General features: G+C 43.3%; 1 protein-coding gene across 9 annotated transcripts in view; it reads left to right on the top strand.

Annotated features, from left to right (window-relative positions):
- NAV2 (neuron navigator 2) overlaps positions 1-25,891 on the top strand; it is a 416,403-nt gene that overhangs the window by 117,973 nt on the left and 272,539 nt on the right. For all 9 annotated transcript variants that reach the window (XM_033208089.1, XM_033208086.1, XM_033208095.1 and 6 more), the window contains exons 2-3: positions 4,883-5,000; positions 16,350-16,402. In XM_033208089.1, the coding sequence (XP_033063980.1) occupies positions 4,883-5,000; positions 16,350-16,402 (171 nt within the window). The remainder of the gene's footprint in view (positions 1-4,882; positions 5,001-16,349; positions 16,403-25,891) is intronic.

Raw genomic sequence — 25,891 nt, 5'->3', positions numbered from 1 at the left:
AACAGCAAGTGGAGGAGATGGGGTTGAATTTATGTCCATGATTAGCATGGCCCATGAACACTGATTTAAAAAATAAATCTAGGTATTTTCTTATGATTCACTTGAAAAAGTTGAGAGCTGGGACAGGGAGGGAAGGGAGGGGAAACTCCAGATAATTAATGATCCTTGTAAAATGGTTTCTGATTAATGAGTCTGAGCTATGGAGTGATTTATTTTCCCTGCTCCCTGCTCTTTTTAATCAATAAAGAGATTTTGGTTGGAGGATTTGCTGAGAGCCCACATTATGTATGTCTCAAGTGTAATCAGTTTCCCAAGATTTGCCCTTTTTCTCCATGTTCAGCTCTACCTGGCAACCACTTACTAGCCTCCTGCCGTGGGCCAGCCCCTGTGAGGCGCTACCAGGAGTGCAGAGATGGGCAAGTGGGAGTGGAAAGGTGGTGCCAGCATACACGTTATCTACATCTGCTATATCACAGGCAGCTGAGGTTTGGGTGAGGCAATTAAGAGGGACTTGATGGGGGATGGGCATTAGAATTGAGCTGGACTAGATGGCCTCAAGCAGCAGAGATACCTGGGCAGAGGGGATAGGCTGAGTTCAGAGAGAGGGAAGTGTGGGGTGTGTCTGGTTTTCCTGAGGGCTATTGTATTATTACAGCTGAGCATGTGGTATGCGTAGGTGTATCATCTCATTTGGTCCTTGTAGACTGGCAGACTTTCTGTGAAGAGCTGGAAGTCAGTAGTTGAGGTTTTGTGGGCCACAGGTCTCTCGGTCACAACTGCTTGGCTTTACTTTATAGCATGAAAGCAACCAGAGACCACAAATGGATGAGTCCGTGTCCTGATACCTGTCCCGAGATTGTTGACCACCTATTTGTTTGCATACATAGGTGGTCAGCTAGAATTGGCCCGGGTTGCAGTTTGCCAGCCCCTGCCTTTTAATATGCTTGATGTAATCCCTGTTTTATGGAGGATAAAACCGAAGAACAGAAAGGTTAGTAGAAACTAACATTGCCCAGGGCCAAGGGCCCGCTTGACTAGGTCAGATACCAAAGGCTCCATTCTTCCACACACGCTGCCTCCCCTTCAAAGGTTGGAGGACATTCTGGGGTAGAACAGACGGATGATAAGTCTGCCTTGACTCAAGAGTGAAGAGTTTCCCTTTAATTCAGTGGGAAGTGGGGAGCCATTGATGATGAGAACAGACAATTAGATTAGAGCTGTGCCCTATGAAAGTTCATTTGGCATTGGTGTGTAGGTAAATTAAAGTTGAGAGAAGAGCTCTTGTTTCAGAATGAGAAGTGTACTTTGGCAGAGCTGTTTCCAACCACTCTATCCTGTAGAGGTTCTTGTGAGCATACCTGATACTTGTGTGGCCTCACCATGGCTCTGCAATTGCAGTGTGTGTGTGTAGGTGTACTTGTTAAAATAAGTTTAACCTCGGCTTCTTGCTGGGTTATGCAAACTCACAAAGAAGCCTAGTTGTAGAGACAGTACATCTACTTTAAAAAACCTTAATCATCTAAGAAGGGATGAGCTGAGGCACCGGCATCTCATCCCATTCAGCTGTGCCCTTGTTGATGTTCACTTCTCACTCAGCTGATGTTTTAGATGCACGTGGCTTTAAACTTTAAACTTCGTGGTGCCTCCCACGTGGCTGAGGAAATCCCTCCAGGGTTTGAGAGAGCAGTGTGGTGCATCCCCTAGTTAGGGAAGGAAGCCTTGTTTTGTATACCAGCCTGGCCAGTTTCTGACTTGTTTTTCTTTTACACTCTGCCATACTTTGTGATTCCAGGTAGGGGATGTTCCAGGCTCTTGAAATTTGGTGTGAGAAGGGGAAGAAATCCTTGAGTCATTTGTATCCTGGAGATTCAGGGTGGAGGCTGTGACTGATTTTGTTATGGCCCATTTCATGAAGCTGTTAATAAAATTTTTTATGATTAACTTTTATTTACTGAACACTTAGCATGTGCCGGATTCTGTGACCTTTGTATGTATGAGCTCATTTCATCTTCATAATACCAATGATGTAGGTATTATTATCTTGCAAATGACAACACTTAGGCCAGAGGGCTCAGAGGGAATTGGTAGCATAGAAACTAAGATTAAAGCAACTCTGTCAGTTCCAGACCACACCTCTTTATTGCCCTTCTCCCCAATTGCCTTCACTTCCTGAGCCCCCGTGTGGGTCAGGCCAGGCACTTCCATACAGTGCCACTCTGAGTCTTCACGTCAACCTTCTGAAGCAGGCCTTATTGTACTCATTTTACAGATGAGTAAACTGAAGCCCAGAAAAGTAGAGTCACTTATCCAAAAGCATTCAGATAGCAAGGAAAATATCTAGGTTTGGGTTTTGATTGCTTTTAAAATCTGAGACCGGGCATGGTGGCTCACGCCTGTAATCCTAGCACTTTGGGAGGCTGAGATGAGCAGATCACGAGGCCAGGAGTTAGAGACCAGCCTGGCCAACATGGTGAAACCCCATCTCTACTAAAAATACAAAAATTAGCCAGGCGTGGTGGCGTGCACCTGTAATCCTAGTTACTTGGAAGGCTGAGGCAGGAAAATTGCTTGGACCCGGGAGGCGGGGGTTGCCGTGAGCCGAGATCGCGCCACTGCACTCCAGCCTGGGCGACAGAATGAGACTCTGTCTTGGGAAGAAATAAAATAAAATAAATTCTTTCACTGAGAACATAATAGAGGCATGAACCTAGAGTCAGTAGGAGGATGCCATGGAAGGGATGAATAACTCAATTAACATTCATATTTGTATTCAGGGAGGCATTGTAGAATGTCAAAAGGATTGTAAAATAGGTTAGCCTGGGCTCAAATTCTGGCTGTGCCACTTGTGACCTTGGACAGGTTATTTACCTTTCTGCTCTTCAGTTTTCTATTCTGAAAAGTGGACACAATAATAACCTCTGCCACATAGAATGAGGATTGAATGAGTTAACGTGTATAAAATGTTTATGTCAGTGCCTGGCATGTAGTAGGCACTGTATGTTAGGTGGATTTATTAAGCTCCTTCTCTACATAAGGCACTCTTTCAAATGTGCTCTTGTAGATACTTGGCATACGTCATTAAACAAAACAGACCCAAATCCCTACTGTTGTGGAGCCTACAGAACCGGTACCTGAACCCATGTCTGCCTCTTTTCCTTTTAATGTTTATTTTCCTTCCTCTCTCCCTCTTAATAATTTTCTTTAATGATCTTTTAAATTTCAAATTTCAAGTTGGCCATTGTCATTACAAAGGTGATGGTCTACTTCCTGAGCTTTCTTTGTGCTTATAAAATTGAAAATACTCTTGCTTTACTGGATTGTTGGTCTCTGACAACTGGAGAGTCACAGGGAAGGAGACTAGCACGGATTTAAGAATTGGATCCTTGGACTGTGTTGTGAAATAGAAGCACACCGTGGGTGTGCCTCTGCAGTGGAAGACAGAGCGTCTAGGTGGGTGGGTGGTGGACAGGTGCTACAGCTCTCATCTCTTCATGAACCAGATGATGCAGCTCTACCTCATCCCTTACTGTTATGAGGCCCTCATGGTCCCCAGGTGGAGTAGCCAGAGATGCTGCCTCCTTAGAAGGTCTCTGCTTGGCAAACCTGACCCCGGCTCCTGTTCCCATTCTAGGAGTGTTGGGGGAGGGGGCCATGAGCATTGTGGGAGATTACACTGGGAAAGGCATTTGGAAGAACAGGATGGAGGGTGAAGATAAGACCATATGCTGCTCTGGGAGTCACATGGATCCTTGGAGCAGGCCTACTGGTTGAGGTAGAATGATCACCTTCATTTTGGTGGAGACATCATGGGATTAGTACTTGAGCCTGTTGCTACTAACCAGTTGAGGCAGGACATTCTCTTTTTGACCAGTCATTTGTTCCTATCCCTCTGAAAAAAAAGAGGTGCTGATACCCTAAGGCCTATATGTTCACATATACACTCTTCTGCAAACTCACAAATCCATGCATGGAACTTGGCGCTCAAAATCAGTGAGAAGGTTTTTTGTTTTGTTTGTTTTTGGCTTTGATTGTTGGGGAGAAAATTTTCAGGCAAGAGTTTTCTTGTGCTTGTTGGCCTGTTTGGAAAGAAAATATTCTTCTGTCCTGACCATTCTGTGACCAGGAAGAGCAGGTCAGATATGTTCCCCAAGGGGGTCTGCTCTCCCGATTCCATGGGTCAGCCAGTCTTTGCCTTCTAAAATGCTGCACACAACAGTGTTGTGTTTAAATATGTTGGAATTTGCTGGGTTTTGTTCACAGAATCCCAACAGTGAAAATGATGCCTGGCTTTTAAATTAAACCGATTAAATTTGAGATTATTGTGAGGCCATAAATAACTTCACTCACACAAGAGTAATTGAAGGGGCTCTGTTTTCATACTTGGCTTCTTTTCAAGGGACCCAGGCTCCTGAGAACTCAGAATAGCTCAATAGCCCTCCTTACCCTGAAATGGCCCATTAAGAGATGCCTGTTGGGTGGTAACCTCCCCATACGTTTTCTCAATAAAGAGAAAAAGATGAGAAGGGGTGGGGGAGACTTTGCTTGCATCTAGAGTCGCAGCCTCTCAAAGCTGCAGCCTCTCAAAGCCGTCTGGAGCAGACTGTTTAGTTCTGTGTCCCCTGTCTCATTCAGGCCTCTGCATGTTTTGAAGCTTTCTTTAGTCTTTCCCTGAATCTTGACGGCAGTTCTCTCAATAGGCTAAGGCCCAGCTATGGTTAGCTGAATGCGTGATCAGCACAATGCACTGAATTTTAATGGTGCTGGCTGGCCCTGAAAGCTCGCCAATGGGACAGTGGCCACTGTGCCGGCCCGAGCAGCTGTCTCAGATTCTGAGAGGGGATCCGACTGGCTTCCTAAAGTTGCCTGTTTGCTTTTCTTGCAGATCTACACAGACTGGGCCAATCATTATCTAGCCAAATCTGGCCACAAGCGTCTCATCAAGGATCTCCAGCAAGATGTGACTGATGGCGTCCTCCTGGCCCAGATTATCCAGGTTGTGGGTAAGAGCAGATTTTACCTTGTGGGTAATGAGTTACAGTGGAGCCATCCCAAAAGGCTGGGGTGAGGGGAACAAAACACTGAAATCTCTCAGAAGGCAGCTTTCTGTCTCACATCTTGACAATTTATTTGATTCGTGTTTTGACTCAGGTTGTGTGAGTACCAGCGTTGATTTTATGCTTTTCCTGTTAAGGTCACATACACAGAAATATCATCTTGATTCTCTTAGAAGAAAGGCTGGCCAAGGCCAGAGGGAAATGCTGGTGGTTTGGGGAAGAGGTGTTCTGCCCCACTTCTTGCCTCCCATTATCTTTCTGGTTCTCTCATTTCCCCCTTTGTATGGTACTTTTGTGGATTACTCTGGAAATATTTCCCAAAAAGTAACATGGGACTGGTTTAATCCTGCCAACTCTACTTGGGTCTGACAAATCAAAGGCTAAGACTCCAGAGAGGGTTAGATGGTCCTGGTTAATACTAGGGGAAGGGAACTTGAGCAGTGGAATTTTTCATGCCTTGGCCATGTTCTGGGAGGAGAGAGTTCCTCCAGTGAAGGCACGTGGTTGGATACTGGCCACAGCTCTGCCTTGGGCTTTTTTTTTTTTTTTTAAATTATACTTTAAGTTCTAGGGTACATGTGCATAACATGCAGGTTTGTTACATATGTATACTTGTGCCATGTTGGTGTGCTGCACCCATCAACTCGTCAGCACCCATCAACTCGTCATTTACATCAGGTATAACTCCCAATGCAATCCCTCCCCCCTCCCCCCTCCCCGTGATAGGCCCCATTGTGTGATGTTCCCCTTCCCGAGTCCAAGTGATCTCATTGTTCAGTTCCCACCTATGAGTGAGAACATGCGGTGTTTGGTTTTCTCTTCTTGTGATAGTTTGCTGAGAATGATGGTTTCCAGCTGCATCCATGTCCCTACAAAGGATGCAAACTCATCCTTTTTTATGGCTGCATAGTATTCCATGGTGTATATGTGCCACATTTTCTGAATCCAGTCTGTCACAGATGGACATTTGGGTTGATTCCAAGTCTTTGCTATTGTGAATAGTGCCGCAATAAACATACGTGTACATGTGTCTTTATAGCAGCATGATTTATAATCCTTTGGGTATATACCCAGTAGTGGGATGGCTGGGTCATATGGTACATCTAGTTCTAGATCCTTGAGGAATCGCCATACTGTTTTCCATAATGGTTGAACTAGTTTACAATCCCACCAACAGTGTAAAAGTGTTCCTATTTCTCCACATCCTCTCCAACACCTGTTGTTTCCTGACTTTTTAATGATTGCCATTCTAACTGGTGTGAGATGGTATCTCATTGTGGTTTTGATTTGAATTTCTCTGATGGCCAGTGATGATGAGCATTTTTTCATGTGTCTGTTGGCTGTATGAATGTCTTCTTTTGAGAAATGTCTGTTCATATCCTTTGCCCACTTTTTGATGGGGTTGTTTGTTTTTTTCTTGTAAATTTGTTTGGATTCTTTGTAGATTCTGGATATTAGCCCTTTGTCAGATGAGTAGATTGCAAAAATTTTCTCCCATTCTGTAGGTTGCCTGTTCACTCTGATGGTAGTTTATTTTGCTGTGCAGGAGCTCTTTAGTTTAATCATATCCCATTTGTCAATTTTGGCTTTTGCTGCCATTGCTTTTGGTGTTTTAGACATGAAGTCCTTGCCCATGCCTATGTCCTGAATGGTACTACCTACGTTTTCTTCTAGGGTTTTTATGGTATTAGGTCTAACATTTAAGTCTCTAATCCATCTTGAATTAATTTTCGCATAAGGAGTAAGGAAAGAATCCAGTTTCAGCTTTGTACTTATGGCTAGCCAATTTTCCCAGCACCATTTATTAAATAGGGAGTCGTTTCCCCATTTCTTGTTTCTCTCAGGTTTGTCAAAGATCAGATGGCTGTAGATGTGTGGTATTATTTCTGAGGACTCTGTTCTGTTCCATTGGTCTATATCTCTGTTTTGGTACCAGTACCATGCTGTTTTGGGCCTTAAGGCAACCACCCCGTGGGCCTGCCTAAGAGCCCAGAGCAGATTGAGGAGGCTTGGAGATCAATTGGACAGCATTAGCCTGATTATTGTCGCTGGTAGCCTTGGCTAAGGGAGAAGGTGCAAGGAGAGAACAGGGCCCAGCCTCTCTGGCATGTTGTTGTGGAAAAGTTGCTTACCCTTCAAGTGTGAGAAGTAGTCTTTCATAGTTGGAGCTCTGCTCAAATCCTTGGAGTATGTACCTGAAAACACAGAAGGTTGGCCTTAACTGAAACGTTTGGACTACTGCTGCCATTCAAAGAGAAAGGAGTTTGTTTTCCCTGCTGTCTTATTATTTATTTCTTAAGACTACCCACCATTGATTCTCCTCTTCTCCTTTTTCCTCCTCTCCCTGTATTAGTTTTCTGTTGCTGTATAACAAATTATCGCAAACTTAGCCACTTAAAACAACACATATTTATTGTCTCACAGCTTTTGTCCATCAGAACTCTGGGCATAACTTAGCTGGGTGCCTCTGCAAGGCTTCAGTCAAGCTGTTGCCCAGGGTTGCATTCTCATCTGGAGGCTTGACTGGGGAAGAGTTTGCTTCTATGTTCACTCAGTTTGTTGGCAGAACTAATTTTCTTGCAATTATAAGACTGTGGGTCCTGGCTTCTTGGTAGCTGTCAGCTGGAGGCCACCATCACCTCCTAGAAGCTGCTCTCAGCTCCTTGCCACATAGGCCTCCCAATTTCTGCTTGCTTCCTCAATGCCAGCATGGGAGAAAGCTTCTGGAACAAGTCTGCTAACAAGGTAGAATCTTACCTAACCTAATTGTGGGAATGGCATCTTATCAGCTTTGCCATAGTCTGTTGGTTAGAAGCAAGTCACAGGTCCCTACACTCAAAGGGGATGGGATGATACAAGGGCATGAATACCAAAGTGCAGGCATCATTGGGGGGTCTCTGTAAAGTCTGTCTGCCACATTCCTTTTTCCAATTCTTCCTCTTCCTCCTACTCTTCATCATTATTGTCCAAAGCTCTTTAAAAATTTCTCTCATTTTCTCAAAACCCTTTTGAAGTAAGTGGTGTTCTCTCCATTTTACAGATGCAGAAATTGAGGCCCAGTGAGGCTTAGTAGTCCAAAGTCACCTGACTAGTTTCCTTGGGAATTCTAACCCAGCCAGTCTTCTTCTAAAGCTTCTGTTCTTTGCTCTACTGTATTATATCACTTTTTACTCCAGAGATGCTGAACTTAGTGCAGGGCTTTGTCCTCCTTCACTTTAGTAACCACTTATTGAGCACTAACATGTTCCAGCACTGTACTCCTTGCTAAGAATAAAGAACAAATGTGTGGAAGGCCGAGAACCTCAGAGGAAGGGGTGCCATTTTTTTTGGTAGGGTCTTCATGGAAATACAACTTGCACCTGAACTGGGTTTTGAAGCCCACATCAGCAGAATCACATTATGCATGTGGGCCTACTTTGACTGAGTTTTGCAGCTATGCAGAGTTTTTCTACCTGAAACCTTCCCAGGTTTTGGCACAGGCAGCAGGAGAGGGAGTATAAAAAGTATCATACTGAGAGGTCTTGCATTCATTCCAGCTCCATTCCTCCTGATTGTGGGATCAGCTCTGCTGCCTGTTTCACCATCTTTAAAATGAGGATATCCATACTTGTTTTGTCTGATCTTATAGCCATCTTATGAAATTCAAGTTAGGTATCAAATATGATATATATTTGAAATCTATGACATGTTTCTGAATAGCACTTGGCAGCAGCTACCTAGAAAGGTAGGTATGGAAGGATGATGAGGTCTCAATATCTGTGTCAGTATGTTGTGATAGATTAGTCATGTCTGCCTTGGGCTCAGAAGAGGCAAATGGGAGTATGTATGTTGTGCATTTTCTAAACATAGTGCTATGAAAATGTAAGTTAGCAGTTTTATCATTGCTCAGGAGGATGCTTCCCTGAATCTATTCAGATGAGATGAACTTCCCTAGACAGTGGCGTCTTTAGGCCTAGTGTACTGGTTTGCAGTTCCAGAGACCCAAGTTAGCACCAGTTGTTCAGGCCACAACTGAGGCCACTAAATTGCTTCCCTAAACCCTCCAGCACAGGATCGCTCTGTCCAGAGACTCCTCAAGTAAGGCTGGATGTCAGCATGTGACTCTCTCACCAGACTGGTTGTGCTGGGGCTTGGAAACTCTGCTCTGTATGTAGAGAACAGACTAAAAGGAGGATTGAGAAGACAGCAATCATAGGCATCTCCTGTGTGACTTCTTTCCTCAGTTGTCTATCAGCCAGCTCAGAGCATTTACTCTTAGATTGTCTTATGAACGCAGGTCTCTTGGTGAAAGACGGGGAGAAGCATCTTCTAACTCGGATGCTGGACTACTAGCCATTTGAACACTTTGCCTTTCAAGTCCATGCTTTCCCCCATACATACCCATTAAAAGAAAATGTAAAAAGATATATTTGTATGTGTACACATATTTAATATACATATATGTATATGTAGAGAGAGATATCCATATCTATGTATCTACAAAAAATTTTCCCAGAATTGGAATCTTGGTGACTTCATCTTATGCTGGACAGAATTCTAGTAGCTGCACTTGTTCTTTGACTGGCAAGCTCCTACTCATTCTTTTTTTTTTTTTTTTTGAGACAGAGTCTCGCTCAGTCGCCCAGGCTGGAGTGCAGTGGTGTGATCTCGGCTCACTGCAAGCTCTGCCTCCTGGGTTCATGCCATTCTCTTGCCTCAGCCTCCCGAGTAGCTGGGACTATAGGTGCCTGGCACCATGCCCGGCTAATTTTTTTTGTATTTTTAGTAGAGACGGGGTTTCACCATGTTAACCAGGATGGTCTCGATCTCCTGACATCGTGATCTGCTCGTCTCAGCCTCCCAGAGTGCTGGGATTGCAGGCGTGAGCCACCACGCCTGGCCTTCCCTTCTCAACATTTAGTACTCCCCTAAACATTCCTCTGAATTCTATATCACACCGTTCTACTTTCTAGGGATCTGCCACAGCTCTCAACTGTCAGGTTTGGAAGGGGCCTTTAAAAGCCCCAATCTGATTAATGAATTGCTTCTGTAAAAACTAGTCAACAACCTCTATTAATTACTTCCTGTGATGGGCAGCTTACTACCTTTTCAGGCACTAGTTCTAGTGGTGGAGAGTTGAAATCCTTCCAAACCTCTTGTCTTAGATTCAGGCTGCTGTAACAAAATACTAGACTGAGTGGCATATAAACAAAAGGCATTTATTTCTTATGATTCTGGAGGCTGGAAGTCAAAGGTCAAGGTGCTGGCAGATTCTATGTCTTGGGAGGGCCCACTTCCTCATTCGCAGACAGCCATCTTTTCACTGTGTCCTTCCATGGTGGAAGGCATGATCAAGCTCTCTTGGGCCTGTTTTATAAGGGAACTAATCCTGTTCATGAGATCTTTACCCTCATGACCTAATTATCTCCCAAAGGCCCCATCTCCAAACACCATTATGTTAGGGATTAAACCTGAATAGATGAATTTTGGGAGGACACAAACATTCAGACCAGAGCAGCTCTACTTTTATTAAGTCCTCCCCTTGGTAGTGTCTCTTCCCTGTAGGGCTACAAAGAACAATCCAATCTGGGGACAGTGTGAGCATCAAAATCAATTGAGGACAACAGTGGATTATAGCCACTAAATAAAATAGGAATCCACACGCCTAAAATAATAAATAGATACATTTAAAAATAGATCTATCAATGGAGGAGAAGAGAGGGCTGGACTCTACAGGAGAACGCTGACTGATAAAGGTAGAGGGAGTTGCAACCGTCTGGTAGATGGGAGTTAAGGCAAGAATCATCAACAGATGCTGAAATCTAGAAGGGAAAATTTGAGGAGGAGCAGGATTTTTGCATAGTCTCAAAATATCTCTCTATTGATTGCTTATTAGCTGCAAGGGGAAACAAAGTAAGTACTAATTGGAGTATCCAGGTCACATCATGACTAGGTGATGAAAATTACATCACTGGTGAGGGACAGATGGACGTCATGTGCTTCCTGAGGTTATACCCTGAGAAGAACACAGCATCACTCACGCTGTATTCCAGTCAGGGATGGAAAACCTGAAACTAATCATGAGGAATCTCAGACAAACCCAAATTGTGGAACATTCTATTAAAAAAAAAAAAAGAAACTGGGTTATATTGTTCAAAAATGTGAATGCTGTGGAAGACAAAGGCTGAGAAACTGTTCCAGGATGAAGGAGACTAAAGAGATGTGACAACTAAAAGCACTATATAATCCTGAACTGTATCCTGTGCAGGGCAATAACATGGTCTAAAGGACATTTTTTAGTCAATTGGCAAAACTGGAATGTTGGAATTAAATCAATGTTAAATTGTCAGAATTTATAGCTGTACCATGGAAGACAATATCCTAGTTCTTTGGAAATAAACACTAAGCATAAGAAGCAAAGGGCATGATCCACGTGGCTTACTCTGAAATGACTCAGAAGAAAGATATGTGTGCCTTACAGATAAAGAGGGGAAGGGTAGGAGAGGGAGAAAGGAAAGGAGAATGGATGAGGTATATGAGAATTCTCTATACTATTCCTGTAACTTTTCTGTAAGTTTGAAGTTATATCAAAATGAAAAGTTAAAAAGAAAACATATCTAAATGAAGGCCCATCAAAATTTGCAGGCAGCAAGATTGTGCCTTTTAAGGGACAGCCCCTTTCTAGGCCCGGGAGGAATGTAGTGATGATGGCATGGTTAAGGATCCACTCCATCATGGGTCGGGTGCTAAGACCCGATCTAGGACGGAGTGGGGATGGTGGGAAGGTGGCAATCACAGAAAGGTTCCTTAAGGAGCTTACCTATGAGCCAAGACTTCAGACTTTATTAAGAGTGAAACAGGCAAAGCAGTCAGGGAGGGCATTCCCAGCAGAGAAAACAGTGTGTAGAGAGGAGAGCCAGAGGGCCAGCAAGGCAAAGTCGGGCAGGGCCACCAGGTATAAGGCAACGAATTCTGGGCTTTAGCCTAAGAACAAGGGCCGGTGGTTGAAGAGTTGATTTTTCAGGCTGGGAAGGGATATCAGATGTGTTATTTCAAGGAAAATCTTAAATGTTTTTTGTTTTGTTTTATTTTGAGACAGTCTCACTCTGTCACCCAGGCTGGAGTGCAGTGATACGAGCTCAGCTCACTGAGGCCTCCGCCTCCCGGGTTCAAGCAATTCTCCCACCTCAGCCTCCCAAGTAGTTGGGATTACAGGCATGCACCACCATGCCCAGCTAATTTTTGTATTTTTAGTAGAGATAGGGTTTTGCCATATTGGCTAGGCTGGTCTGGAACTCCTGGCCTCAAGTGATCTGCCTGCCTCGGCCTCCCAAAGTGCTGGGATTATAGGTGTGAGCCGCAAGCCTGGCCTTAAATGCTGTTTACATGCCCTGTTCTTAAGTCTTCATCTATCCCAGACACCCCTGGAGCTGGGCTTCCTAGATAGTGGGATTGTTTGGGACTTTTCTGCCATCATCTTCTGTAAGGCAGAAAGTGGGCCTTTTGCTACTGCTCTTTAGGAGCCTTCCTTTGATGGCTAAGGTTAGATCTGTGTATTCAGCCTCTTGTTAGTGTGATTATCTTCTTGAGACATGAGCTTCCCCAAGTTGACAATTGCCTGCCAGCCCAACACAGTGGCATCTCTGTGAATTATTAAGAAGGTTTATGAGGCCAGGATAAACAGCATGAATCAAGAGAGAGACAGGCCTCCCTCCTTTGCTTACGTTGCTGTCACTCAGGGAGGATGCCAGAAGAGTTTGGAGCAAGGGAAGCAGGGAGGGAGAGAGAAGGGGTAGGAGAAAAAGGGATAAGAGTTGAGAGAGGAAGGAAAAGATGAACAAAGGAGGATTGGAGAAAAAGGGAGCAAAGGGAGAGAGAGAATTTCTTCTTAGAAGTGGGAAGACCTGATAGCAGCTTCTTTTCCACCACCATTTGGGCTGCCTCTGCATACAACCAGGAAATTCAGACAACATGTAGGACTATCCCTTCTTTCTGTTGATGTTCTACTACCATTATGTGACCCTCAGTAAGTCATTTGCATTTCTGGGGAGCCAGTTTTTGTCTCTTCCCATTGGCAGGATTGTTAACTGCCAGGGATGGTAAGTGCATAGATGCACAAGCTATATTGAAATGCTCTGAATCCTTTAATGAAGTCTTTTGAAAAGTAATAAGCTTGATGCCACTGTTCTTATTTTAAAAGTGCACTGATGCTTTCCAGGCACTAACTTGTCACCTTGCATGCAGGCAGGTTACTGCATTAGTGGGGCTAAGAAAGTCTTGAATATGCTGGGACAAATAAATTACCATTGGCACTTAAAGATGCCAGTTTTAATCACAGATGAGGACTTTGGGGATAAGTGCCTTTGTTTCTTTGATTATCTGCTTTTGGGATGCTGCCAAAGACCCCTTGCCCTGAGTTAATAAATTCATCTTCGAAGACCAAGCTCTTCCTTCTTACCAGCAGAATCAGAGCTGCTATTAGCACTCTAATTATTTATGACAACCATAGGAATTCCTGGGAATTTAAGTAAAGGAGAAGTATTTCAAGTATATGAAACTGGAAACTAGGAGACCCAAAACTCATTTTGTAGTTTTATTGTTTGTTTTGAGATTGGATTAGTCATTTGATTCATCTCTTCCCATATACTCTTTAGAGTGGTTGTAATTAGGCTCTACCCCATCAGTTTATTTTGACTTTTGTAAAATGGAAGTATTATGCTTGTAAGAGCCATGATATTTAAATTCAAAGAGCACCTGACTGGTCTGGGTTTAGGTGACAGACCATGAAAAGGAATTAGATGAGAAATTAGACCAAGCCCTTTGGTTTCATTATTCAGGTGGCATATAAAGAATCTTTAAAATGTCCCAAATGACTTCTTAGGATCACAGTTATCCATCCTTTACTGTAATGAGCACTAATGACCTAATGCTGAACTAGGTATTGATCAGAATCCAATGACTTATGACTTTGGCCATCACCAGTATCCAGTTGTAAGACACCTTGATTGGCCTTGATTCTCAAAAGCCGCATATTTATTCTCTCCAATGTTGAGTGTCAAAATCCAAGGTCAGAACTCATGCCTGCCATAATTTCCCATGTATGAAAGAGTGCCATTTGTCAAGCGTTTGGTTTTTTTGGTCTTTAGTATGTACATCTGTATTACAAGTGGAAGGATAGCTGCCTGAAAATAGGCAGCCATTCTTGATTCATCTCAATGCTCAAGAATCAAGATTTCTTGATTCATTGAGATATTCAAAGACTCATTTCTTAGTTCCACTCAACAAGTATTTATTGTGTGGCTCCTGTATACCAGACACTGTGCTAAGCTCTGGGGTGACGGTAGGAAACAAAGCAAATAAAAATCTCTGTTCTTATGAAGTTTACATGCTAGTGATATATGCTGGCTCATTATATTTTCTGATAAACAGAAGAACAAACACCCATGAGTGATTTCATTCAGTGGTCGCCTTGTTTGTGGTTTTCATGGCACCTCTTTTGGGAGCAAGGCTTTCTATGATGCCTATCCTAGTGTTCTTATATTAAGAGGAGTTGAGAAAATGCAATTAGATCTCTGAAGATTGGGATTTTCCCAGGTGGGTCATAAACCTTAACATCTATTACTTCTGGCAAGTTCTAAAAAGAGGTGTAGATTAGACTGAATATACACTAGCCAGTCTGTCTTATGGTGATCAGAGTTTTAAGCAATTTTCTGCCACTCGCTTGCTTCTTAATTTTCACTTCTCTCTCAAGATAGAAACAGAGAAAAAATAAATTTAATTTGAGATAATGGTTCAGGTTTCTAAAATCTTGGAGGCTTGGGACACTGTTATTCTATTATCTTTTTTAGACAGTTTCCAATGGCTTTTCTCTTCGTGGAAGTTTTAGATATCATATTTATTAAAATATGACATGATTTTATTTGGGGAATTCAATTTTGTGAGCAGTTATTAAGCTCTAAGGATACAGATGTGAAACATAAACTATACACGTCTGCCAGGCTCTCACAGCATAGCTGGGGGAAACAAGAAAAGGAGGAGTTATGTATTGGATGATGAAGAACAAAACAGAGGCAGGTAGAGGGTGCTGTGAGAACAGAGGCCTGAGTATGTCTTACCTTCTGTGGGTGAGGACATAGGAATGCAGAGGGAGCTTATAAAGGTTTCAAGAGGAGGCTAACCCTTAGTTCTTTACTATGGAGTCCTAGCTAAGTTTCCAAACTTGGAGATATCAAAAAGGAAATTTTTATGTATAATACATATTACTGGGTTAATAATTCTACCATTTAGAAAATACTTACTATGTGTTGGGCACCATGCTGAGCATTTTACTGACATCATCTAATTCTCATTGCTTCTCTGGTGAAGCAGGTAGTATTAACTGTGTTTTATAGATGAGGCAACTGTGACCCAAAGAGATTGAGTGACATGCCTGATGTCACACGCTAAAAAACTCTGCAGCTGGAATTCACGCTAACATATCTTTGCCTCCAAAGCCAGTGCTCTAACCACTATGCTTACTGCCTTTCTTGTGCTGTTGTATTCTCAAACACAGTGTCTCCATAGATACCTTGGACTGCGTCATGCCAGGGACTCCTCCATACTTACAATGAACTGCATTCACCCTGGGAAGCTGGGCCAATCCTCCTTTGTATTAGTACTTGATTTCCTGTGAATGCAATGCAGCCTCTTTTTATCGCTTCTCTAAGTAGCTGGGTGATATGACTTCACACATGTGTGTCCCTTGATCTAATTTGGACTTACTGTGTGGCATTGGTCAAGTCACATAGTGAGAAAGTGATAAAGTCTCACTTTCTCATTTTCCCCATTTGCCACTGCTTTGGGAACAGTTATTAGGACAAACAAAAGCAATATTAGTCTGGCCAAAGATAGAGTGAGATGCTTTCATTTGTGGCTTTTGTCCCTGGGAGCTGAGTTGTAGCTGGACTGATCCACTCTGAACTATTCTGTCTTTTGTGACAGTTGTGTTTGCCTTTCCAAGAGCCTAAAGCACAATCACAACTCACTCTCTTTCCCAGTCTCCAAGCATTTCCACGATACCCCATCACTCCAAGACTGTCATCCATGCAGTTGTCTCTGTTTTAAATGACGACCTTGCCCCAGCTGTCCCTGGAGGACGGCAGCTCGATGAGTAAGTCCTGAAGCTTGCTAGATGTGTCTCAGTATTTCACATGCCTGCACTGATTGGACAAACCCTGGTGTGGGCCTTAGGACTTGGTTGCCTCAAGTGTCCTGAACATCACTACTGAAAGTGTCTCTCTGGTGATTTACTTTTCTGACTTGTGTTTCCTTTTTCAGCAAATGAAAAGATTGAAGACATCAATGGCTGTCCGAAGAACAGATCCCAAATGGTAAGTGGTGCATAGGTGGCAAATGTTTGAGTTCTGTCAGTAAGCCCTGCCTCTAAATGATATTGGCCATCTTGAAAACATTCATACCAGATGCTTTACTCCAGGGGATTATATTAATAAACTCACAGCTATTTCCAAGTAACCGTGTTCTGCTTTTCTGACATTTGTTGGCATTTATTGAAAAATGGCTGTGATTTTTATGTAGATTGTGAGACAGTTAAAGTGAAATATTGTCCTTGCTCTTAGACACAAATTATGCAGAACTGGTACAAACATACACATGTTTAGTACTTGAACTGTTATGACTCGTTCTGCTTCCTCAAAGACCCACATCAGTGTGTGTTTGTGTGTGGAGCTGAGGCATGGATGAGGTGATGGTATCTTACTAATCAGAAACTGGAGCATGTGGTCAGATTGCCTTTAAAGGTTAGAATGATGTGAAATCAGAACTGTGACAGGAAATGTGAAATGTGCAGTCACATCTGAAGCTTTTCAACATAACCTTTGCAAGTGATATTCTCTCTGGCATGATGCATTTAAGCTCTGATATTATAGCTTTATACATAACCCCCAAAACTAATCTTTTAAAAATCTGTTCTTTTTCTTATTGCATGTCCTGCACATAATCTTTGAATTAAAATTTATGGTCATTGTTGAGTTCAGAAAACATCAGCTTAGTTTTTCACTTCAAAACACATTTCAAGCATGAATATTTACCAAAAAAAAGTATGTTTTCAGTGTCTGTTAAGATAACACTAATAACCTATTTAAAACATGAAGGTGGCAACTTAAGGACAACTTTTTTTTGCTGGACATTCGCTTCCAGAAATCTAAATTAAAAAAAAAAAAAAAAAAAGGCATAATTTGCTTCTCTAACCCCATCCTACCTCCTTTGAGTAGGCACAGTTTGATAGGTCTCATATCAGAATAAACCAAAATGATTGGCATTCCTTGGGTTTACTGTTTAGTTTTCTGAATTGTTATCCCAGTGACTTGAGCAAATAGGCAGCCTTTTCAGCTGGCTTTGTTTTTCGTGTACAAAAACATTTTTTTAATAAAGATGTCAGTGTATATATGGAAGGGGAGCCATTTTCCAGTTTATATTCTGAAAAAGTTTTTGTTCTTGTTGTTCCACTGAAGGTTTTCTTTCTTTTTGATCCAAAGACCAACCACTCCTTACATAGGAAAGTCCCCAGGCTGACGTCTCATGGCTGCTTTGACTTTTGGAAAAACTGGGCTGCTATTTTTGCTGCAGCTACTGCAGCTGTCTAGGGTATTAATAATTGAGAAAATTTGGATGATAGAAGACTTAATTTTAGTGCAGGCATGCTACACATGTAGTCCCATCTTCATATGAAACAGATCCATTATTTCCCTCCAGGATAGATACTGATGCAATTGCCCCAGCCCATTATAATGTGCATGTAGAACTGGTATGTGGAAATCGTCAACCTTTTATTCTATTTGGTGCACCTGTATTCTAAGCACCTTCTGTTGGAGGTTTTGCTTGTTGTTAGAGTCTACTTCCAAGCTTATACAGATTGAGTAGCCCTAATCTGAAATATTTGGGATCAGAAATGTTTTGGATTTTGGAATATTTGCATTATGTTTACAGCATCCCAAATCTGAAAATCCAAAGTGTTTCACTGAGCACTTTCCTTGAGCCTTATATCATGCTCAAAAAGTTTCGGATTTTGGAGTATTTTAGATTTTTAGATTTGAGATGCTCAACCTGTAATATTGTCACTTCAGATTCTTCTTTGCAAATTTATATGCAAATAAGTTACTTATAAATACTACCATAGCACCAATGCAGTGTTGCAGTTTCTCCATAACTCTTTCAGCCATGCCAGTGCTATATTGTTTTGTTTTTGTTTTTGTGTGTGTGAACTGTGTGTGTTTTTTTTTTTTTTTTTTTAGAACACAAGACTATAAAATCCTATAATTGTCTGTGATAATTAGTTCCAACTTAGGGGTGGGGAGGCAGACACAGTCTTGTGGTAAGCCTAGCAGAGAATAGTTCAGCGTACAGGATGTGAGTCCAGGAAAATGTAAGAACCTCTGCCACAGTTATTCTATTCTGTAGGAAATAAATAGGATGATGGTAAGGACAATAGGTTCGTTGTTCTTGCCCCTACATCACAAAACAATGACAAGTTCATAAGGCAGAACTCACTAGATCACACAGGAAGTTCTTTCGATAGACAGGCATGGGTGATTTTCTGGCTAATAGGACACCTGTGTGCACACAAGCATATTTTGCTCAAGTATAATTTGAGAATATAGCGTAGGGTGTGAGCCACTGTTTCTAGATTCCTAGGTGGTTAACCTTCTAATTAGACTTTATATGGGTGACCAATAATAAACATTGGTTGTTTGCTAAATATTGCCTGTTTGGAGGATACCAAAGGAGGTGATATGTAGAAAGCATGGCGGAAGGAAGATGACACACAATGAGATGAGAACTTGGGAAGTGTATCCTATTAGGAGGGTAATGGGCTCTGCCAGAAAAAAAGAAAATCAGCATAGAGTTAATGTGGTCACTCCCTAAGAAAACAGATAGAGCACTTTTAGGGTCCTTTAATAATGGAGACAAAAGCAGTTTTATTTCAGAGCAGGAATGGAGTGGGTGCTATTTCAGTTTTCAATGGGTCAGTTCGTATCCCCAGCTAAAGGGTAGGTTAAGAGCATGAGCTTTGTAGGAGGAGCAAGTCCTGGAAGAAGGCACCTTTTTCTCCCTCCCTTCACTCTTCCTAACCCACTAGGCTGTCCAGCTGCTCTGTTCTCTGCTCTAACTCCTGCGGTCTTCCCAGAGGATAGGGAAGTGAAAGCAGACATTTGTGGAATATGGCTTAGCGGATTCCAGGGGCAGCAGTGCATAATCATTGGCATTGTGTACTTTTAGACTGTCAGTCTGCAAGCAGTCACAGAGTGCCTGCTAATGGCAGGTGCTAGGCTAGGCCAAGCTGAATACACAGGTGACCAAGATGTGATCCCTGCCCTCAAAGAACTCAGATGAGTGGGCAAGAGACCAGAGAACAATTAGAACAATAGACAACTGCAGCTGCTCCCACAGACATCTGTGCATGGCACAGTGGGGACCTATTCTACCCCCAGGACAAGGAAGGTTCCAAAATAACTTCTAAAGGGTTGGTCTTGAAAGGCCAGAGAGTTCACCACAAGAGACGATGGGTGGAAGAGGATTCCAAGCGGAGACAGCCAGGCATGGAACCCATTTCTGCAGAATGGGTTTACCTGAGGATATCCTGGATCCCACAGAGGGAGGTTTTACAAACATTCATTGATGATACCAAATTGCCACGAACTTTGTCTGGTGAGGCTCTTCTAGCCCCTCGGCAACATCAACTCCTCGTCCTGCTGTGCCTAGGGTGAAAGGAGGGGCATGGAAGAGCCCAGAGTACAACAGACTCATAGGCACAGGGGTCTTTTCAGACCTGGGATAAGCCTTCTGTATGCTTCATCACACAGATTCCTACATCTGGGGGAGAAACCTCAGAACAGAGTTTTCTAAAGCAAAAAATTCAAGGTCATCAATTCCTGTGGACAGAAGTTCAGCCATGAAATTTGGGAAACGGAAACACAACCCAGTTGAAAGCAGCTGTTAATATTTTTATAGCAGCACGAATGTGCATCTACACAGTTCTTTAAGGCTTATGAGCCTATGACACATTCAGTCCTCCTGACTGCTGTGGGCTGGCGTAACAGTCACACCTTTTGGGTGAGAAACTGAGATGCTGTCTCCAGGATGCAAGCCTGATGCTTTTCCATCAGCATTTGTAACCCTCAGTGCCGCCCTCCTCTTGGCCTTCATAAAATGGCACCAGGACTGTAACAAAAAAGGCAGGGAGGCACAGCAGTGGCTTCCCTTTCCTGGAACAAGCCCAGCCTTGGCTTGTTTTTAAGGAGCCCTTTGCCCTGTTTCAGTCTGACCCAGATGCTTTTGGGGCCAAATTCTTGGAGATGGAGCTTTAGAAACAACACTCCCACCCCATTCCCTCTCCCCCACCAAATTCATCCCCTTGGCCCTTAAATAAGTTTGTGTGTGTGCGTCAGAGCTGGTTAAAATGTTTTGTCTATTTAACATTGCCATGGCAACCAAGGGGCATCTCTTTGGCTTTCAAGTGGTGTGTTCAGCAGAGTTATGTGTTAGTGTGGAAGGAAAAACATTGCTTGGAGGTTAGCCAGCGGGTGCTGGGGTGGACCTGCTTCCCAATTTGAACTCACTGTACTCAAGACATTGGGGGCATTGGCTCACTTTGGAGCCTGGGAATAACCAGTGGCAGGGGGTGGTTTTCTTTTTTCGTCATAATTATTTTAAGCAGCTTGCCTCTCTGTTGTTGATGAGGAGAAGTGCAAAGTTAGGTCGGCTTGCTTGCCTTTTCAGCAAAAAAGCCTCAGGCCTGCTTTCCCCTTTAGCTGATCTTGGGACTGGGGTCAGCTGAGCCTCCCAGCACTGAGCCCCTGCTTCCTCTGGGCTCTTCAAGGAGTCCTCCTGCCTTCTTCCCTCAGTGCATCTAGACTGAGGGCCAGCCTGAACTTGGGGACCAGCCAGGCCAGGTTTCCAATTCCTTTTCTATTCTGCAGCCTTGAGTTAATTACTTAACTCTTTGAAGCCTCATATTTCCTTTTCTATGAAGTGGGGTTGATAATAATACATACCTCATAAAGTTTTCATGAAGACTAATGAGGCAATGAAAATGATAATAATGGATAATAATAATTAAAGTGATAAAATACAACCAAAGCTTACAGTGCTTGCCTTGTGCTAAGCACCATTCTAAGTGCTTTACAAATACAGCATGTCCCCTTAGTTCATCCTCCCAATAGCCCTTTGATGCTGGTGATCTTATTATCCCTATTCTCCTGGCATAGAATCAGCACTCAATATATGGCAGTTGCTGTGATAATGAAGATTTCTTTCAGTGGTCATTCATGTTTTGGGGGACATGGAACCCTTTGGAAATCTGAGAACCCTTCAGAAATCTTCTAGCGCTCTCCTCCCCAGATTGCACTTACCCCAGAATTTTGCATACAACCTGAGCAGATCATGAACCCCAGAGGCCAGCTCATGTATGCCCTGGGGCTCCATAGACCCCAGGTTTGGTGCCCCTGCTGCGTAGGGCACTGCTCTGCTTCTTGCCCTGTCCTTTCAGGAGCTCTATGGAAAATGCCCACACTGGAGTTCCTAAGACAGTAGGAATCTACACTTAGACACAGAGAAGGGCTAGGCAGTGATTTTCTAACTTCTATTCCATAAGCAGAACCCCTCGTTTTCCCAAATAAAACCTATGGAACCCCATATATGAGTGATAAAAGCTGCTATAAGTAGGGATAGGTAACCCAGGACAGGCCCACCATAGCTGCCCCTTTGCAGGAGGCCAGCACCTGGGGAGATGCAGTGGGATGGAGCCTAGGAAGGAACTTGGCAGCATCAGGTTTCTGCTCTGCTCCTGGCTCCGGCCCTGCTTTCTCTGGTCCGCCTCAGTCTCTTTTCTGTGAAAAGACACAGTTGGATTAGGTCTCACTTACCTCTGACCTCTGCAGGGCATCACAGCTGAGAGCAAGGGCTGGGAAGGCCAATTGCTTGTAACCCAGGCATGTCCCTTAGGCTCTAAGGGAACCAGTTCCTGTAACAGAGGTAGTAACAGTACCTGCCCCACAGGGTTGTTTTAAGGCTTCCCTGGGACAATCTACATGAAGTGCTGGCACGTTGCTGGCCACAGAGTTGCTGGCCTCAGTAGATGTTAGCTCTTTTGATGATTTTTCAAGGGACTTAAGTATTTGTTAAAAAAAAGCAGACATGCTTCGGGAACAGCCAACCCTGCTTTTGGGTGGGGGCTTGTTTAGTGGGGTTTGAATTCATCTGTATACCTACATCTCTCTGAATGATAGCACTGGACTCAAAGGAAACCCCTGAGAGATCTCATGTCACAGAGCAGGGTGATCAGTCTCACTCAGTCCCATCATAAGTGGCCCTGGATAATCCACTTGGTCTTAGCACTTCACTTCCTTCTATGAGAAATGTGGAAGAGAACAACACCTCGCAGGGTTGCCATGAGATTTTAATGAGCTAACATTTACTGAGTACTCACTATGTACCAGACTATGTGCTGAGAGCCTACTTAATCACTCAGAACAGCCCTATGATAAAGATGCAGTTATTGTCTATATGTTGTACATGGGGACTGAGGATTTAAAAGGTTGCTCTTGGTCCCGGATTATTTACCTAGGCAGAGGCAGAGTTGGAGCTCGAACCCAAGTCTATTTTCAGAGATAGGGTGTTTACCTCTGTGACAGAGAAGGGGTATCAAAAATAGTCTCCACCTCACCAAACCTTGTTCTCCTTAATTTTCATCTGCCAATACAGCAGAACCAGTTAGGCTTAGCTGAGAGTTAGCAAAAAGGGAGGAGACGGAATATTTCTGGAAAGGGCCTGAGTTGACCTGCTGATGGGAACATGAAAGCTGAAACGGGCAGGTGGCCCCTTGTGAAAGGCAGCTCCTTGAGTTGGCCTCGAAGAGCCCAGGCGCCAGGTACCTCTGGCTACATTCTCTCCAGAATCTCCTGGGCCAGGAGAAGGCCATCTGCAGTGGGATCAGGTTTCCAGACCCAGTGACCTTGAGCCCTCCCAACAGCTGCCAGAAAGCCGGCCACATGCCTGGGGAGTGTCTGAGATCCTTGGGCAGCTGAGTTGCCTCTTCCCTGGGCCCTTGGCCTATTTTTACACGGCCCTAAGGGCACACACATGTTGCAGAACCAAGAAGGAATGGAGAAAAGTCCATAGGCCACTTAGAATTTAAAGCAAAGTAGCAAGAGCTCAGGCCCAAGATCAGCAGGAAGCATGCACTGCTTCCCGCCCAGGGCGGCACATACACACTATCACTTTTGTGTGTTGGCCATCGTTCATTGTCTTTCAAAGGTGGCAACAACCTCCACGTCTGTCTCTCTCTTCAGTCATGCCTGTCTAAAACTGTCACTGTGTTCCCATTTCCTTCTCCATACTCTTGAGCACAGAATAGAAGATCCTTTAAGATCTGATTACCATCCTCTCCTGCCACTTGGTCACTCAAACTCTACGCCCCAGCAAGACCAGATACCTTGCAGTATGCCAAAGAGGCCTCGTATTCTCATGCCTTTGTACTTTGATAATGTACAAAGTACTTATTTACAGACAAAGTACTGTCCAGTCTGCTAGGAGTGACCTCCCGCTTGCCCCTTCCTGGGCAGTGTGACCTTTAATATTCAGGTCACTTGTTTCCTCAAGGTGTTGACATAATGAGGTGCCTGTCATCTTTTGTGTCCCCAAGTGTCCTGTGCCTGCCTTTAGCATAACACACTCTCTTGTGGTTGTCTGTTTACTCATCTTCTTGAAGGAGATACCGTGTCTTTCACTTGAGTATCCTAAGCATCTGTCATTTTGGTGAATGGCATGTGGTCAGCATTTAGTAAATACAGGATGGGTAGATGGACAGACAGAAAGACCAAGGAGGGAGCTGACCTGAATGTGTGTGTGTGTGACTAGAGTACAACCATTATTCTGATTTCATTATCTACAGCTGAGCAGTGCTTTGAGCACTCAGTATTAATTTGGAAGTTCTTTATAGGATTTAAAAAATAGATATGTAGCACTGTTCTAGAAGTGTCTTTCCCTAATTCTTTTCTTCCTCAGTTTATCCAGAGGACCCAAGTAGAACGTTGTAATGACTCTCAGGAATTGTGGTTAATTTTTAGTTTGTTGAGTTTTTTGTGTTGCTTGAGATGAGTGTATTTAAGCACCCTTACAACCACCAGTTTATTAATGTTGATAACAAAAACGATGATAAGGTACTGTTCTAAGTGCCTTACATGTTTTAACTCATTTTATTCTCATAACAGTCCTATAGAATGAGGAATATATTTTATCCATTCCATTAAAAAGAATGGAGAACTTAGACCTTGATGCCACTTGATGTGCTCTGCCAGGGGCAAGCTATGGGTTGTAATAAAGAACCTCTCATTCTTTCCCCTCACACTGTAGCGCCTTTGTCCCTGACTTTCCACCGTGCTTTTGTTTAATAAAGTACAGCAAACACTCAGAGTGGGTACTGGTTTAGATATTTTATCTGTATTGGCTGATTTTATCTTCCTAAAACTCTATGACAGCATATATAATTATTATTGTCATTTGACAGATGAGGAAACAGAGAGCAGTTGAGTAACTTACCCAGGGTCACACAGCTAGTAAGTGGCAAGCTGGGGTTTGTTTGCTGGAAGCCTGGCTTGAGAGTCTACTCCCTTAACTGTTATACTGTTCTACATGTAATGAAATTGATTAAAGAAGAAAAAAAAGACTCACTATGACATGGAAAGGCAAACATTCTATTTGTAACCCTAGCTCCTCATCTAGGCAGAGGCTCAGGATGCGACATTCTATTGTGGGAAGGAGATGTGAGATAAGAAGAATAAGCATGGGCTCTGGGATCAGGCAGACCTGGGTTCCACACACGGGGCATGTGTGCTGGGCAAGTTAATTTAATTTCTCTGAGTCTGTCTTCTCATCTGGAAAAGGATAATGATGGAAGCTACCTTCTAGGGTTGTTGTGAGGGGGGTATAAAGGCACCTGGTTTCGTCTTGGCTCACAGTGAGTGCACATGAGAAGGTCATTCCCTGCCCTGTTTACAAGTCACATATTTTCTAACTATGGTACATCAAAAGATTTCTTCATATTCAAAAAGTACGCCCTCAGTGGGGTAGCTGAATAATGTCAACCCATCCCCAACAATGTTCACATCCTAATCCCCAGAACCTGTGAATATGTTATCTTACCTGATGAGACACTTTGCAAATGCGATTAAGGATTTTGAGATGGGATAATGATCTTGGATTATCTGGACAGGCCCAATGTGATTACAAGGATTCTTGTAAGAGAGACAGGAAGGTGAGAGAGAGGTGACAATGGAAGTTAAGTTGGAGAGAGAGATTGGAAGTTGCTAAGTTGCAGGCTTTAAAGGTGGAAGAAGGGGCCATGAGCAAGGAATGCAGGTGACCTCCACAAGCTGGAAAAGGAAAAGGAAACAGATTCTCCTCTAGAGCTTCCAGAATGGATCCAGCCCTGCCAAATCCTAGGTTTTAGCCCACTGAGACTGATTTTGGACTTCTGACCTCGAGAACTGTAGGATAATACATTCGTATTGTTTTAAGCCATTAAGTTTGTGGTTCATTTATTGCAGCAGCAATAAGAAACTAATACACTGGGATTCATGCAAAATAACTCTTGCTGTATCAGAGAGTGAGCTATTTGGATTTTACAGCGTAGGCTCATTTTGCTGTAAATGTGGGTTCCTTGGATTTCTGAGTTTACTGGAAGGTGCTTCTGTGGTTAGAACTCTTCAGAATGGAGCTTGCTGCATCAGTCCATTCAGAGCACATCACTGTAGGGAGGCATGTGGAGGACAGAGACCTACAGCTTTTTATTTCTAGCACTGTGT

Source organism: Trachypithecus francoisi, unplaced genomic scaffold (assembly GCF_009764315.1).
Source record: "Trachypithecus francoisi isolate TF-2019V2 unplaced genomic scaffold, Tfra_2.0 Lachesis_group8, whole genome shotgun sequence".
In the NCBI taxonomy this organism is placed as follows: Eukaryota; Metazoa; Chordata; class Mammalia; order Primates; family Cercopithecidae; genus Trachypithecus; species Trachypithecus francoisi.
This window is presented reverse-complemented; position numbering and strand designations above follow the sequence as displayed.